The sequence below is a fragment of the Schistocerca nitens genome, chromosome 12 (genome assembly GCF_023898315.1).
Source record: "Schistocerca nitens isolate TAMUIC-IGC-003100 chromosome 12, iqSchNite1.1, whole genome shotgun sequence".
NCBI classification, from domain to species: domain Eukaryota; kingdom Metazoa; phylum Arthropoda; class Insecta; order Orthoptera; family Acrididae; genus Schistocerca; species Schistocerca nitens.
This window is the reverse complement of record NC_064625.1, coordinates 12,178,527-12,195,742: the sequence shown is the minus strand read 5'-3', so window position 1 is coordinate 12,195,742 and position 17,216 is coordinate 12,178,527. Positions and strand designations below refer to the sequence as shown.

Sequence of the window (17,216 nt, the reverse complement as noted above, 5' to 3'; positions counted from 1 at the left end):
GCCTCAGCCACTGTATTCACTGGACGTGGCCCCCCTGCGACTTCTTTGTATCCCCTGGGCCGAAGAGTACCACGAAAGGATGCATTTTGCCAACATTGATGACATAAAAACATAATCGCTGAAGGAGCTGAACACCATGAAGAAAATTGTGCTTTGAAGATTGGAAAATATACTGGCAGAAGTATATTATAACTGATGGGGATTACTTTGAAGGGGACAAAGTTGATGTTGATCAATAAATAAAGATTTCTTAAGAAAAACAATAATTCCCGTTACTTTTTGATCATACCTTGTGTATGTTGATTGTGGAGTAAGCAAAGGTCACCTACTACTGGAAATTACAGTAGCAGGTGGAGAATTCTGAAATATTGTGTGTGTGTGTGTGTGTGTGATTTGTACATTTTTATTTGAATGTCTCCTCTGCGACAGGTCCATAACAGGGCAAGCCCGCGATGCAACGATAGAGCTGCTGACACGGAATGTGGACTACCGAGCACTGGACTGGGCGGAGAGGCTGGTGTCCATCAAGGGCCTGCAGCGGCTGCTCGAGGTGGCATCCGAGGTGCCCGAGTGTAAGTACGAGTCGGCCATGGACATCACGCCCAACACCCGCACCGTCGTCTCCGTCTGCCTCGCCAAGTGAGTGCACCGTGAGTTCCGTGAGAAAGGCGTTTCGATAGAACGTATCTAGAATATCACTCTTTCGTAAATGTAACATACAGTAAACTTACGTGCTTAAATAATTATCTCTTATCAGTTTGAATTTATTATTATTTTTAACACTGCTTTAGTCATTTTTTGTAAGAAATTTTAATACTGCACAAATAAATTCTTACTTTTCTAACAGACAGCAGAGTGTGTAAGTAATAAATTGTGTCCTGACTGTAAAGCTGAACTCGGAAAGGAGGAGTAAAAACTATTATGTCCTGCTAGGTTAATTGGTATGTCAGTGTTGGCTTTGCCTGATTTTCTTGTTCCCAAATGGGATTTAGCATTTTGGAGCATAATATACAGGGTGACAATTATTGAACTATATGATTAAAAATTTGAATTAGTTACAAACTATGGTGTGCACATACTTTATTCAACATGTAAACTTCACTACAGACATTCGCATTTAGGTTATGACGTGTTATATATGCCTGCCATCATCGGCAATGATGTAGTGCAGAAGAACAGCAAAATTCTGCATGACCTGCTGAAGCGTCAAAACTTGAATGCTGTCGATGTCTTCCCGAATGGCTCTCTTCAGCTCGGCAATGGTTTTAGGGTTATTGCTGTACGCTTTGTATTTAATATACGACAAGGAGTCGCACCCCCTGCTTAAATTGGGTCGAACTCCATCTCGCACGAACTACATCCAGTCGAAATCGGGGTCACTTTGAATAGTGGCTATGAAATCATTTCCCAAAACCTTCACGTGCCATTCGGTAGTCACTGTGCCGTCGAGGAATATCTCACTGATTATTCCGTAACTGGACATTGCACACTGATGTGGACTCTCAGTCCTCCAAATGCGCCAATTTTGCTTATTGACAGACCCGTCCAAATGAAAGTAGCCTTCATCACATATACGCTTACTAATTCCCGTCGTACCCCGTGGCCATCGGTGCAGTTTGAACATCCCAATGCAAATTATTCAGAAATTATGGCGATTTTATTTCATATAGTTCAATAGTTGTCACCCTGTATGTTCCACACAATAGTCATACTACAAGGGTCACTCCAAAAAAATGCACACTATTTTTGTAAAAATACAGTTTTCATTCTGCATGTGTGAAAGTTTTATAGTGTGTAGATACATCCTTCCCGCTTGTTTTCAAACTTAGTTCAACCTGTTCCTGTGAGTGGCGCCGTCACAGCATGTCTTCAAGATGACTGCTACACTTGACGTTCATCAGAAGCAACGTGCTGTCATAGTATTCCTGTGCTGTGAAAACGAGACAGTGGGAAACATCCACAAGAGGTTGAAAAAGGTGTACGGAGATGCTGCTGTCGATCGCAGTACAGTTAGTCGGTGGGCAAGCAGGTTACGTGATGAAAGAGAGCACGGCAATATCGAGGATTGTCCTCACAGCGGCAGGCCTCGTACTGCACACACTACAGACAATGTGCAGAGAGTTAACGAATTGGTGACTGCTGGCAGATGCATCACAGTGAACGAATTGTCACGCTACGTTGGGATAGGGGAAGGAAGTGTTTGCAAAATACTGAAAGTGTTGGTGTTAAAAAACGTTTGTGCCAGGTGGGTTCCCAGGATGTTGACAGTGGCTCACAAAGAAACAAGAAAAACGGCATGCAACGAACTTTTGGAACGATACGAGAATGGTGGAGATGATTTTCTTGGAAGAATTGTGACAAGTGATGAAACGTGACTCCATCATTTTTCACCAGAGATGAAGAGGCAATCAATACAGTTGCATCATGCAAATTCACTCAAGGAAAAAAAAAAATTCAAAACCGCACCTTCTTCTGGAAAAGTTATGGCTACGGTGTTTTTCGATTCCGAAGGACTCTCGCTTGTGGACATCGTGCCAAGTGGAACCACCATAAATTCTGATGAATATGTGACGACACTGAAGAAACTTCAAGCTCGACTGAGTCGTGTTTTGACCAAATCGGCAAAAGCAGGATGTTTTGCTGTTGCACGACAATGCACGACCACATGTCACACAAAAAACCATGAAAGCGATCACAAAACTCGGATGGACAACACTGAAACACCCGCCCGACAGTCCTGATGTGGCTCCATGTGACTATCATCTCTTTGAGAAACTGAAAGACTCTCTTTGTGGAACAAGGTTTGAAGATGTTGACTCCCTTGTGCATGCTGCCAAACAGTGGCTCCAACAGGTTGGTCCAGAATTTTACCGTGCGGGTATACAGGCGCTGATTCCAAGATGGCGTCAGGCAGTTGAGAGGGATGGAAATTATGCGGAGAAATGAAAATATTGTTCCTAAAGCATGTATCTACACACTGTAAAACTTTCAAACATGTAGAATAAAAGATGGATTAAAAAAAAATGCATTTCTTTTGGAGTGACACTCATACCTGAAGGTAACACAGTGACTGCATTGCAAACCATGTTTTTTCTTAATTAGATCTACATCTACAAATACATCCAAATTCTGCAGACCACTGTGAAATGTGTGGAAGAGGGTACATACTATTGTACCAGTTACTAGGGCTTTTTCTCATTCCATTTCAGATATGGAACATGGAATGATGATTGTTTAAATATGTCTGTGCGTTCAGTAATTTTTCTAGTCCTATCCTCACAATCCCTATCTAAGAGATATGTAGGGGACTGCATTTTATTCCTAGAGTCCTCATTTAAAGCCGGTTTGTGAAACATTGTTAGTAGACTTTCTCAGGATAGTTTATATCTGTTTTCAAGAGACTACCAGTTCAATTTCTTCAGCATCTCTGAGGCACTCGCCTAATGGTCAGACAGACCTGTGACCACCATGCTGCCGTTCTCTGTGTACTTACAATATCAGCTGTCAGTCCTGTTTGATATGGGTCCCGTACTCTCGAGCAATATTCTAGAGTGGGACACACAAGTGATATGTAAGCAGTCTCCTTTGTAGACTGATTGCACTTCTCCAAATTCTACCAATAAACCAAAGTCTACCACCTGCTTCACCCATGACTGAACCTATGTGATCATTGCATTTCACATCTTTCGTATCGCTACAGTGTGTTACACCCAAGTATTTGTATGAGTTGGTTGATTCCAGCAGTGACTCATTGATGTTATAGTCATAGAACACTACTTTTTCTTTTCATTTTGTGAAATGCACAGTTTTACGTTTCTGAACATTTAAAGCAAGTTGGCAGTCTGTGCACCACTTTGAAATCTTATCAAGATATGACTAGATATCTATGCAGCTTCTTTCAGACAGTACTTCATGTGTATATGAACAATATAAGGAAAAGATAGATATTTACTTATGATAAAGATGACATGTTAAGTTGCAGTCAGGTTCAACAAAAAGACACTTACACATTAGCTTTTGACCAAAGCCTTCGTCAGGTTACTCGGTTTTTGTTGCAGCTGTACTGGTCACCAAATAGTGGTGCCTGTGCTGAGAGACAGCATTATGGCCAATACGAAATACTTATAATCCGATGTTTCAAAAACATCAGGTAAAAATTTGATTTTTCCATATCTTACAGTCTGATATCTTAACTCATTTAAGGACTGAATTTCTTTTCATTATCCATCATACTTACTTAACTGCATCAAATTTAGTGTATTGCTTACTATAAGATGCACCTTAATTTTTTAAGAATCTTTTTAAAAATAACGATTTTACCGTTTCTTTTATTAGATTGCAAAGCCAGACTAAAAAAATTCTTAGTTTATAAAACTGAACTGACCTTTAAAATCCCTGAAAATTGTCATACGAATGTTCTTCTTCTTCCTACTCCTTCTCCTCCTCCTCTTCTTCTTCTTCATCATCATCGCCATCTTTGTCCTCCTCATTTATAAGACGGTCGTCAGTGCCATCGAAAGCATTATGCCGCACTTCTTGAAACATTTAACAATAATGTTTTCTCCCACTCTAGAACAAAACTGTTTTAACTTCTGAAACACTTGTTTAATTGTACGTCATTTTAAAGCTTCCTTTGGCGTGAATTCGTGTCGTGTTTAATTCATCATCGATTTGTTCCATTTGTGTCTCGTATACAGTTTAAATGGTTTATTTATCGAGGCATCGAGAGGTTGCAGTTATGAAGTCAGTCCCAGAATAACAGCAAGCTCTGTATTTTCCCTGTCTCAGTTTCTCTTTCACAGAATTTTTCAAATTACTACTAAACTGATCTAGCTCAAGAAGAGAACACTTATTCAGTACAGCACCTTTCCCACACTCTGTTAATCCATAATGTCATATCAGTCTTGTCCATTGATCCCTTGTCTTGTACATGAACGACAACAGCAGACAGTATTTCAGAAGGTTTTGGCATTGTTTTGTGCTTGGAAATAATTTTAGTATTAAGTTTAGTACCACGAGCACAACGTGAAAGGACAATGGTGTAGTGCACTCTTTCATGTCCACTTGTCTTTATAGTTACAGCTTTAGCACCTTTCGTGGCAACAGTTCCGTTACTCGGCACAACAAATGTCAGAGGAGTCCCCTCCACATTTGCTGCTCAGAATAGTTCCACATTGGTTTTCTTTCGATCTTGAATAACAAAGTGGCATTTTCTGAGACATTTTGGTTTCAGTTGGCACGCTACGTCCACAGTGCTTCATAAACTTGTAGCACCGACCAACCCCACCCATAAAATCTGTTAAGTTCGACTGTAGTGAAAGCTTACAAGTGTGTCCTCGAATCCGTTTCAGTATGTCATCTATTTTTGGCCATTTTGCAATTTAGTCCTCTATTTGCACATTTAGTCTTTCTCATTTTTTTCAGTTCTTCTTTACTGGCCTGCCAACTGCGAATGATTTTTTCCGTCGGTGGAGAGCCGAAATGCTGCTCAGCTGCTCTGTTTGCATGTTCTTCTGCATATGCCATTACTTTCAGTTTATAGCCTGCTTCATACGAATACCTTTTCTTTTTTCCATTACAAAAGTAGCTACTAACAAAAATATTGTATTGTTACCGATAATGCAAATCACTTTCATTTCGAGTTCGCTGGCATCATAGATGTTTGGGATTTGTGATGGCGGGGTCAGAGGGAGACAGTGTTAGTGAGCTTGCAAATCCCCGCAACTCACTTTCGTCGCATCGGTGCACTGTTGCTGCCAGTTGAATGCGATTTGAATATATGGCCATTTTTAAGACTGGTGGGTATTTTAACACAAACTCCGGACATTTTTATATTAATTTTGACTATAAGACTCACTCGAGTTTTGGAGTCAATTTTTCGAAGAAAAAAGTGTGTCTTATATCCCGTAAAATACGGTATAACATTGCACGAAATTTTGAATAGTTCACAGTGGTGAAAACACATTCCGCAGTAAGATCTCTCATTTCCTTCTCGAGTGACTGGGTTTCATATTAGAAGCACAGTCACGTGAGATGCACCCGTTGGTGTCCTCGGACATTGCGAATTGTGGTGGTAATGATCATCGATCATCGTATCTCGAGATATTAAAAAGAGGTTTCTCACAAATGATAACACACAATGAGGCACGTATGTTGTATGATAATTCTAACATTTCTGTAGTAAGTACTAAGTGTTTTGTGAGGTGCTGTAAAGAGTGATACCATCAGGCAGTGGATAACTCGAAACGAGTGCTTCGGAGTAACAAATCGTGCTATACCTCGTGAAATTCTGTGGATGGATCTGGGTTTGGCAAATGTCTGTCCTTGTGTGTATTGTCAACAGTGGAGGACGGAGGAGGTGGTACGATGGTACGGAAGTGTTTTTTGTGGTTAGGTTGTGGACCCATGTTGCACTTTAGAAAACTTTTGATGAGGTAGGATACGAACACCTTTTACACAATTGTGTACTGTGTACAGTAGAGCAACAGTTTGGAGATGATGACTGTGTGAATCAGCTCAGCAGTGCTGCCTATCATAAAGCAGCATCTGTGAGACAATGATCTGTGGACAGTAACACTCCTGAAATGGACTGGCCTTCCCAGGGGCCCAACCAGAACCAAAAGGAACACATTCAAGACGAGTTAGACTTTTGACTTCACTCCAGACTCTAGCGTCCGACATTATTACCTTTCCTACTTTTGGCTCTTGAAGAAGAATGGCCTGCCACTCCACTACAGACATTCAGACACCTCGGTGAAAGTGTCCCCTGTAAAGTTCAAGTCATCATAAAAGCAAAAGGTGGACAGCCCACATCCCCCATTAGTATCCACTAACAGGTGTCCAGATATTTTACTACATCTACATCTACGAGGGATGTTCGGTAAGTAATGTGACACACCTTTCTTCTGAAAGCAGGTTGGTTTTATTGTGGATTCCAGTACAGCCTATTATTCCCACTCATTCGACTACAAAACCCTATTTTCTCAGCATACTCTCTGTTCAGTGTGACTGCCTTACTAGGAGGGCCCATATACCCGCACGGTACCACTCTACTGGTCGATGTGAGAACCGACATCTTGTTGTATCGGCAACCTCCCCATCGTATGTGTGCTGCTTCCCGTGAAGGGCATCCTTCACTGGCCCAAACAGATGGAAATAGGAAGGTGTGAGATGTGGGCTGGGAATGGATGAGGAAGAACAGTCCAGTAAAGTTTTGTGAGCACAGACTTGTGTGAGGCCTTGCATTGTCACGGAGAAGGAGAAGTTAATTAGCATTTTTGTGGCAACAACACACCGAAGTAGGTAGGGTAGTCGAGGGCAGCTGGCCGACGTACGGGAGATCGGACAGGTCTGCACGACCTCGTCGCAGTGACAGCAGATGTCTCGCCCGACGACTCGCCGTGCTTTTGTTTACTGCTAGGTCTCTCTAGACATTTGCGAACACCAATGAATATCTACAGTGCTCTAATTTCCACCGAAAGAAACTCGGAGTCATTTTGAAGGCTACAAATAGTCCCACCACCCATCAGAACTTAATCGAACTATAGGGGCTGAAGCAGGATGCAAAATCGATGTTGCCGGCACTAGAATGGTTCTGCAGTCAGCTTAAATATCAGTTCTCTAAATTTTCTCAATACTTTTCTTTAAGAGGAATGTCACTTTCCCTGCAGGGATTTCCATTCGATTTCCCGAAGCATTTCCGTAACAATTGTGTGTGTTCGAAATTACCGATAACGAATCTAGTAGCCTGCCTCTGAATTGCTCGAGTGTCTTCCTTTAGTCCAACCTGGTAAAGATCCCAAACACTCGAATTGCTCAAATGTCTTCCTTTAGTCTTACCTGGTACAGATCCCAAACACTCGAGAATAGGTCACACTAGCATCCAAGTTAGGACACCTCTGATCAGACAGTGTACATACGATCAGACATAATACATTGTCAAATCTTACGTAGAGTCAAAACAATCCGTGTAAGATATTGTTGTGACAGTGCCACGACATTTACAGTGCCGCCACGACAGTACACGAAAACGGCGATAGAGGCGCTCTGCAACTCGGCTGAGCACGGGAGCGCCACCTCGCTACGAACGGCGCCGGCCGCACGTCACGGCACGGCAGTCGAATAAGAGATACTGAGTTGCTATCATGTAACCAGCTATTGTTTCTAAGTGAGTGTGTTTGAATATCCACGCAATTATTGGTGATTAAAGGTTATAACACTTTTTGGCGACGAGGTCGGATATTTTCACTGCATTGTGGATTTGTGTGTTTGTGACGGGGCAGACATGGAACAGCTTATGCAAGCGCTCATTGAACAACAAACGCAGCTGACGGCTGCTATTCAGGCACAACAAACACAGCTGACGGCTGCTATTCAGGCGTTGTCGACGTCGCTTACTCATCGTCTGTCTTCCTCTTCTCCGCCTCCATTCCCTCCTTACGACGAGGCCGCTGAAGACTGGGAGGATTATAAGAAGCGTTTGCGGCAACACTTCTTGTCTTTCGGCGTTGTCGACGCTCCTATGTGTAAGTCGTTATTTCTATCTTGGATTTCCCCACGGATCTATCAGCTGCTATCCCAGCTAGCCCCTCTGCGGGAACCTGCCTCTCTGTCCTTCCAAGAAATGTGTGACTTATTGTCTAACTATTACTGAAAAAACACCCACGTCGTTGCCGCCCGCGTGGCGTTCTACCGGTGTCGTAAACAGCCCCATCAATCTTACCGGGCTTGGGCGGCGGAACTACACGGTCTGAGTAGAAAATGTCAGTTTGTCACAGACACTCATCATGAGTCTTATGCTGATTCGATGGTTAGGGATGCTATTCTACGGCTTGCTCCTGATAAAGAAGTTCGGCAACGTGCCCTACAACTGCCAAACCCGTCGTTGTCGGAAGTTCTAAGCATCGCTCAATCCTTTGAAGTGTCTCACGCTGCTGGCGCGCAAATAGACGCGTGGTGTGATGTAGGCGCTGTACAGTCAACTTTCGACACGGACAATTTGCCTGTTTCACAGGAGAACGAAGATGTGGCGGCGGTTCACTCACGTAAACAACGCTCGCAGCGAAAACAGCAACCACAGAAGCAGGTTCGTTCCGCACTTCCTTCTTGTCCACGTTGTTTCGTACAGCATGACAGGGCCGCGTGTCCAAAACGTTGGGCTACGTGTAATTCCTGTAGGAAAAAAGGCCACATTGCTTCTGTGTGTCAGTCCCCTAAAGTTCCTGTCGACGAGGACGAGGCATCGGACATGGATGTTAACTGTGTGCTTTCTCAAACACATAAGTTGTTTGTTACTGTTCGTGTTCTGGATAAAGACATTCGCATGCAAGTGGACACTGGCTCTGCAGTAACTCTCATTAATTCTCGCACGTATTTGGAGTTGGGCTCCCCTCCCTTGTCTCCAGTTACGCGAAATCTGAGAACTTATAATAAACAGAAAATTCCTATCATTGGCCAGTTTGATGCTTCCACTGCCTACAAGTCTGTTGTTAGGCCCCTCACGTTTTATTTGGTGGATCATGCGGGCACTGAAAACCTGTTCGGTTATGATGCTTTCCAGTTGTTCGGGTTCTCCATTGATGATGATGTGCACCTCATATCTGAGGATATTCCGTATCAACAACTGGATGGATTGTGTTCTGAATTTTCGTCCGTGTTCTCTGCTGGTCTGGGTCATGCCAAGGATTTTGAAGCCCACATTACTCTTAAACCTACAGCTCGCCCTAAGTTTTCCCGGGCACGCCCTATTCCGGTGACGTTGCGTGCACCTGTCAAGGCTGAGATAGACAGGTTAACAGCTTCAGGGATTCTCCTTCCTGTTACCTCCAGCGAATGGGCATCGCCATTCTTGGTGGTTTCTAAACCAAATGGGAGTCTGCAATTGTGTGGTGATTTTAAAGCCACTTCAACGCTCAGAGCCTCATTGACACTTATCCTCTTTCCTGTCCGGAGGAGTTATTTACCAAGCTCGCTGGGGGCCAGTTCTTTTCCAAACTTGACTTATCGGAGGCATACCATCAGTTGCCATTGGATGCTTCTTCCAAGGAATTTCTCGTCATCAACACTCCTTGTGGGTTGTATCAGTACCAGCGGTTACCATTTGGTGTCGCTAGCGCGCCGGCCATTTTTCAGCGGTTTTTGGAACAGCTCACAGCTTCCGTTCCCGGCTGCATAAACTATCTGGATGACATTGTTGTCACGGGGGCCTCCACTGAGAAGCACCTTCGCAATTTGCGTTCCCTGTTTCGGGTTCTGCATTCGGCTGGGTTGAAGTTCAATCCGGACAAGTCACAGTTCTTCCAACCCTCCATTGTGTATCTTGGTTTCCACTTGTCTCATCAGGGTATACGTCCTCTACGTCAGCACGTTGCGGCCATTAACGCTCTACCCCGGCCGTCTACGGTCAAAGAACTTCAGGCGTTTCTAGGCAAGATTGCTTATTATCACAAATTCATTCCATCCGCGGCGACGGTAGCTCATCCTCTGCATCAGCTGTTACGCAAAAACGTCCTTTTCTGTTGGTCCGACGAGTGTGAGCAGGCTTTTGTCTGCCTGAAGGCTCATTTGCAGTCGGCGCCTTGTCTTGCCACATTCCGTTCGGGTCAGCACTTTGTTCTGGCGACTGACGCATCACAGTATGGCCTAGGGGTTGTTCTCGCCCATCGGTATGAGGATGGGTCGGAACGACCCATCGCCTATGCTTCCAAGACCCTCAACGATGCGCAACGGCGTTGCTCTCAAATCGAAAAGGAGGCGCTCGCTATCATTTATGCTCTAAAAAAGTTCAGCGTTTTTTTGTATGGTTCTAAGTTTCACCTCATCACCGACCACAAGCCGCTGGTCTCTCTGTTCAGCCCATCGGCGTCGCTACCGGATAAGGCAGCTCACCGCCTGCAACGTTGGGCCTTGTACTTGTCTCGTTTTCACTATGAGTTTCACTATCGCCCCACGGCCCAGCACGCCAACGCTGATGCATTGTCGCGATTGCCGATGGGCCCCGACCCGGTTTTCGATCGTGATGAACTACTCTGTTTCCACATTGATGAGGAAGAACGTCGTGCGGTCGAGGGTTTTCCACTTACAGGTTCGCAGGTCGCGTCGGCTACTGTGCGGGACCGGGTCCTGCGTCAGGTGATCGGTTTTGTTCAACGGGGTTGGCTGGACAGGAGCAAGGGCCGGACATCGGATCCCCTTCGCAACTACCATGCTTTGCGCCTTCGTCTGTCTGTTTCTGATGGTGTTGTTCTTCTGGCCACGGATGGCGCATCTCCACGGGTCGTGGTGCCAGACTGTCTTCGCAAAGATGTTCTCAAACCGTTGCATGAAGGCCATTGGGGTATTTCTCGGACTAAGTCCCTGGCCCGCAGGCACGTTTATTGGCCCGGTATTGATTCGGACATCGCCCACATGGTCGCTGTGTGTGGTCAGTGTGCTCCACAACTGGCTGCACCTCGTACAATGCCCTCTCCGTGGCGTGATCCGGCGCAGCCGTGGGAACGGGTGCACGCTGACTTTGCCGGCCCCTTCCTCGGTACTTATTGGCTACTGTTGATTGACGCCTTTTCGAAGTTTCCGTTTGTTGTTCGATGTCCGTCGCCCACCACTGCGGCGACGACGCTGGCTTTGTCCAAAATCTTTGCGCTAGAAGGTCTTCCATCCACGATCGTCACGGACAATGGCCCTCAGTTCTCTTCGCAGGCCATCCGTGATTTTTGTACTGGACAAGGGATTCATCATGTTACAGCACCGCCCTTCCATCCGCTATCGAATGGGGAGGTCGAGCGCCTTGTCCGCACTTTCAAAAGCCAGATGAAAACCGCGCACTCTACTGCACCTGCTTCACCCTGTCAGGCCTTGTACTGTGTCCCCTAGTGCGGGCAAATACTCGGTGGGCGCCGACGTGTGGGCACGAGGGTATGGATCTCGCCCTAAATGGATTCCAGGGGTGGTCAAGGCTCTTCGCGGCCGCCGGCTTTGTGAAATACGTACGGACGACGGCACGGTTGTTCGCCATTACGACCAGATGCGCCCACGAGTGGTGGCCACGCCGGTGCCACCGCCCCTTCCTTCGCCTCCACCAGCCCGAGACACCAGTCCTGTCGCTGCTGCCGATCTACCGTACGTGTTGCTGCAGCCGACGTCGCTACCGCTTCCGAGTACGCCGGAACCGGCCCCAGTCGCGACACCGTCTTCTCCGGGACCCATCTCTCTGGAGCACACCCCCAGGTCCACGACACCTATGGATGCTACTCCGGAGTTTTCACCCATCATCTCGTCCAGGAGGCACGTTCCACGCACGAGCTTCCGTCCTGGACATTTTCGACCATATTCTCGTGTCTCTCCGCGGGATCTTCTCGGGGCCTCCCAAGAGGCCACGGATGTCTCCGCACTGTCCGTGTCTCCAAGGAAGTGAGTGTTTTTTTTTCAAGGGGGGAAAAGTGTTGTGACAGTGCCACGACATTTACAGTGCCACCACGACAGTACGCGAAAACGGCGATAGAGGCGCTCCGCAACTCGGCTGAGTGCGGGAGCGCCACCTAGCCTACGAATGGCGCCGGCCGCATGTCACGGCACGTCAGTCGAATAAGAGATACTGAGTTGTTATCATGTAACCAGCTATTGTTTCTAAGTGAGTGTGTTTGAATATCCACGCAATTATTGGTGATTAAAGGTTATAACAGATATGACAAGATATTTTCTCCAATCATATGTGTACCTGAGTAGCTTTTAATCATTTTGTGATGTGGTGTTCTACATTGTTTCCTCACACCTTCAGATGCTTAGAACATTTTTTATTTTTAAATTATCGTGTCACAGTCTCTGTGTTTTGAAAGATTCTTTGAGAATGGCTATATGATAGAAACTGTCCAATAGCAAAAAGTAAAATGTAGTATAAAATACAGCCTACAGTGTAACTGTTGTATTGATAATAGGATTAATTTTATAACAAGTAGTTTGATCGTATACTTCACACGTCAACGTTCCAGACTTTGACGCTATAGCTTCTCCTTTAAAACCAAGAAATATGTTACGTCAGTTACTCTACATTTTAGGAATAATTTACACGCTATTTGTGACTTAACTTTTGATGTATTTTTGTTCACTTTGAATATGTGGGCATCGCGTACTAATCAAACGTGTTAATGCTAATGTACGTGAGATCAGTATTTAACTCAAAAGCTTACCTCAGTTCCGAGACAATATAAGAGTCATTATAAGGGTACTTAAGGAAATCTGAGCATCTCCAGCACGGGACGGTGATCCACGGAGTACTAGCTTCAACACCCGATCAGGTGTTGCCTCTCACTCCATTACCACGATTGCTGGCCCGTGCTGAAGATTAGCGTCCTTTGTCAGTACGACTCTCCACTTGCACAATAAAAATAAAACTGAAGCACAATATCTGCACATTTATAGTAGATGTATTATTTTATGTACAAAGAACTTTTGTTGCAAGTCTCATTTGTCATTAAGAGTATGTAGGTATACAAATCACTGCTCTGGAATAGTACGTGTCATTACGAGCCACTGCAGAACTGTGACATCCTTTAAAGAATCGATGAATAGGTATGAAATGGCGCAGTTGTGACAAAAGCAAATAGCAAGTATCAGTTCATTGGTAGCATGCAGGAAAATTACTATTAGTGTACGAAAGCCATTGTTTAAAACGCATTTTTGCAACACCTACCAAAATAGTTCTCTAGTGTACGGGATCTGGATCAGTCAGATAAATGGGGGAGGCTGACTCTACCCAAAGGAGACCAAGTGAACAGTTGCATGCTCGTTTGACTGGCAAGCGAGTCTTACAGAAACATTGAAAAATGTTATGTGGCATACGCTCAAAGAATGGCGATGTATATCTGAAAAAGAAAACTGTGTCAGAAAATGTTGAGAACCTGTGTGAATTGCTGAAATTCTTCAGTTTCGTATGAGGTGTAATCAAAAAGTAATGGGAATTTCTGTTTTTCTTTATTTTTTTCCTCAAAGAACCTTTGTTTATTCATCAACGTCAGCTTTGTCTCCTTCAAAGTAATCCACCTCAGATATAATACACATGTGCCAGTGCTTTTTCCAGTTTTGGAAACGCTTCTGGCACTTGCTTTATGAGCTCCTTCAGCAATTTTTATCTTGTCAGTGGTCACAAAATAATGTCTTTTATGGTTCTCTCTAGCTTCAGGAATAAAACCATGTTCAGTGAATATAATGGCTGAGGCAACATAACAGTTTTCGTTTTTATGAAAAAAATCATGAACTAGCACTGAGGTTTGAGTGGGAGCATTATCATGATGCAATTTCCACAAGTGTTTTGTCACAATTCTGATAATTTTTTTCGGATTTCTTTTCAGAAACAGTGCATAACTTCCAGGTAGTACCCCTTATCGACAGCGCAACTGTAAGGCAGGGACTCATGATGTGCTAACCCATTGTAATTGAAGAAAACAATGAGAAGAACCTGCACATGTGACTGAACTTTTCTAATTTTTTTGTCTTGGCTCTTCAGGCACTTTCTGTTGCAACAATTGGGCTTCAGTTTCAAAGATGTAGGTGTTTCATCACCTGTTATAACTTTTCTTTTTTTAGAATTTCTGTATCGTTGTCGGCTTCATTCAGCAATTCTTGAGCGATGCCTACACAATGTCATTTTGTACAAAATCAACAATTTTGGAACAAACTTTGCTGCTGCTCATTTCGTGCTCAAAACATAAAAAAAACTGCTTGGCATGAAATGAAGGATATGGTGAAATCATAAGCAACCTCTCTGACGGTGATGCAGATATTTTTGCAGAACCATTTTCTTCACTTACTCCACATTGTCATCCGGGGCGGTTGTCGTCTTCAGCATCTTCTTGACCCTTTTGGGAACATTTGCATCACTTGTACACTCTTGTCTTGCCCATAATAGATTCACGAAAAGCAACAGTCAACATTTTGAATATGGTGCTGCACTTTATTCCATTTCACATGCAAAATTTAGTGCAAATTGTATGATCCATCTTTTTCGGAAGTAAAACTTTGCTGAGCACTCAAAAACACAAATAACCTAAATATTCAAATCAAGTTAGTCTAAATATTCAAATCGGCTGAAAATGCAGGCATACTTCAGCAACATGTGCACCAACAAGATAAACTGAATGTATAAAGCCTGCAAAATTAAAAAAGTCCCATTACGTTTTGACCACACTTCATATTTAAAGATCCTTTAACAACCATGATTATAAACACGAAGCTATGTGGCGGATAAGGCATTCGACTGGCAGGGTTTAAATCCCTGTTGATAATCTTAATTCAGATTTTCTCTCAATTCCCTAAACTGATTAACAGAAGTACTGTGATGGCTGTCCTTATTTTCCTCTGTTGTCACACAAGCTAATCTTGAGCGTCATTTCTTAATGGCTTCTTCATCAGTGGGACATAAAATCTGACCTCTCTTCCTTCCTCCTTGGAGATAAAATTGCCATAACAACAGCTTGTACAGAGGCATACACACAGTCATTCTTTCTTCACTCCATTTGTGACTGAAATGAGAAACATCAATATTTGGTAGCAAAAGATGACAGACAGACACCACTCTAAGAGAAATTGAGTTTTCAACAAACCACAGTTCACAGTAGATGCTTACACATTTTGAATCTGTTTTGAGACATCACACCAGTAATTTTAAGAGAAAAAGAAAACAATAAATAGGAACTACATACTTTTTCTGAAGGCATACATAGTGGAAATTTTTCCCTACCTAGGGGAGTAATGCAGCTCGGGAGTAATGCAACTCCTGCCATTACAGTCGTATCACATGTTTGTTGTTCAGATTTCTGTACATATTTTCTAGACATCTTGATGCCCTAATGTCTGAAAAAGTACCAAGTAGCTACAGCAGACCATGTTCCATGAGTTTTTTTAATTAAGTAAATTTAATTAATTTATTCAAAATTTAATTAATTTATTCAAAATGTAGTTTTGCCTGTAAAAGGGTTCACAAGTCAATCAGATCCTTAGTACTATCTGTGCTATGCAGAAATAACTATTTCTTATTGGTGTAAACACGCCTGTCACTTTTCCCGATGAGAAATGAACCTATTTTCTCAATTGGATGCCATGTTGGCATTAGTGGTTCACAGCTGAAACTGCCAAAATGAAATAAAGAATAAGGAACTACTTTTTAGGCCAAAAAACATTGTTTAAACATCAATATTGTAAAAAAAAATATTACCCTATATATAAAGTGAGACAACGAGAATAATGTAAATGGCTTACCTTACCTCAGACAATTGAAAAATCAGAAAAGTTTTTACCGAATAACAATGGAACAAGCTTCCTCTGTCAGACTCACAGACAACAATGGTGATTATATTAGAACTAGTGTACCAGTTTTTGGCAGGCAGAAGCACCATTCAGTGAAGGAAAAAAAAAAAATTGCTGCCCTGGACCCTCCATGACATGTCCCTATACAGTACTCTCTGCCACACACTTTATAGTTATTCCCCAGTCTAGATGGAGATTTGCTTACGACTCATTTAAAACACCGTAATAGTTTACATGTTGAATTTCAATGTATAAAATTTGACAAACTGTGCAATTATACTGAGAATGGAAATATTGTGCTATGTTTGTATTTTATGTTATTTCATGCCTTTGCCACAATATTTTTTTGTTTTGCTATTCTTATCTTCATTGTCTTCCTTTTTGTTGTTTTTCATTGCGTTATTCAATATTATTATTGTTGTTGTTAATTGCTATCTTCATTATATTTGCAGAATATATGAGAATATGTACTATGACCAGGCCAAGGAGCGATTTTTGAATAATGTTGATGACTATATAAAGGACAAACTACTAACCCCAGACACAGAATCAAAGGTGAGTACACAAATATTACAGTTACATCTGCTAGGATAGAAGGGAAAAAAGAATATTTAAGCATGTTTAGATTAGATTAATTATACTTTTGTTCCACAGATTCATAGTGACGAAATCCTCGAGGATGTAGAACAGTCATAAAACAGTAATACATAATACATATTCAAACAGGAAAAAAAGCTGTGTTAACATCCCTTCCACAGATCCTATTTGGACTGGTCTTCATGGACATGGAATAACTCAAAAATTTTTTTAAACGTCTTTCATTTAAGAGGTAATAACAAACTTGTCACAAAACATGTAAATGCACACTGCACCGCATCAATAAGACAATTTTTAAACTATTGTAGCCACTCACTATC

General features: G+C 43.0%; 1 protein-coding gene across 1 annotated transcript in view; it reads left to right on the top strand.

The window, feature by feature from the left end:
* LOC126215283 (protein unc-45 homolog B) overlaps nucleotides 1-17,216 on the top strand; it is a 110,718-nt gene that overhangs the window by 36,149 nt on the left and 57,353 nt on the right. The window contains exons 6-7 of the mRNA XM_049941972.1: nucleotides 430-639; nucleotides 16,752-16,854. Of these exons, the coding sequence (XP_049797929.1) occupies nucleotides 430-639; nucleotides 16,752-16,854 (313 nt within the window). The remainder of the gene's footprint in view (nucleotides 1-429; nucleotides 640-16,751; nucleotides 16,855-17,216) is intronic.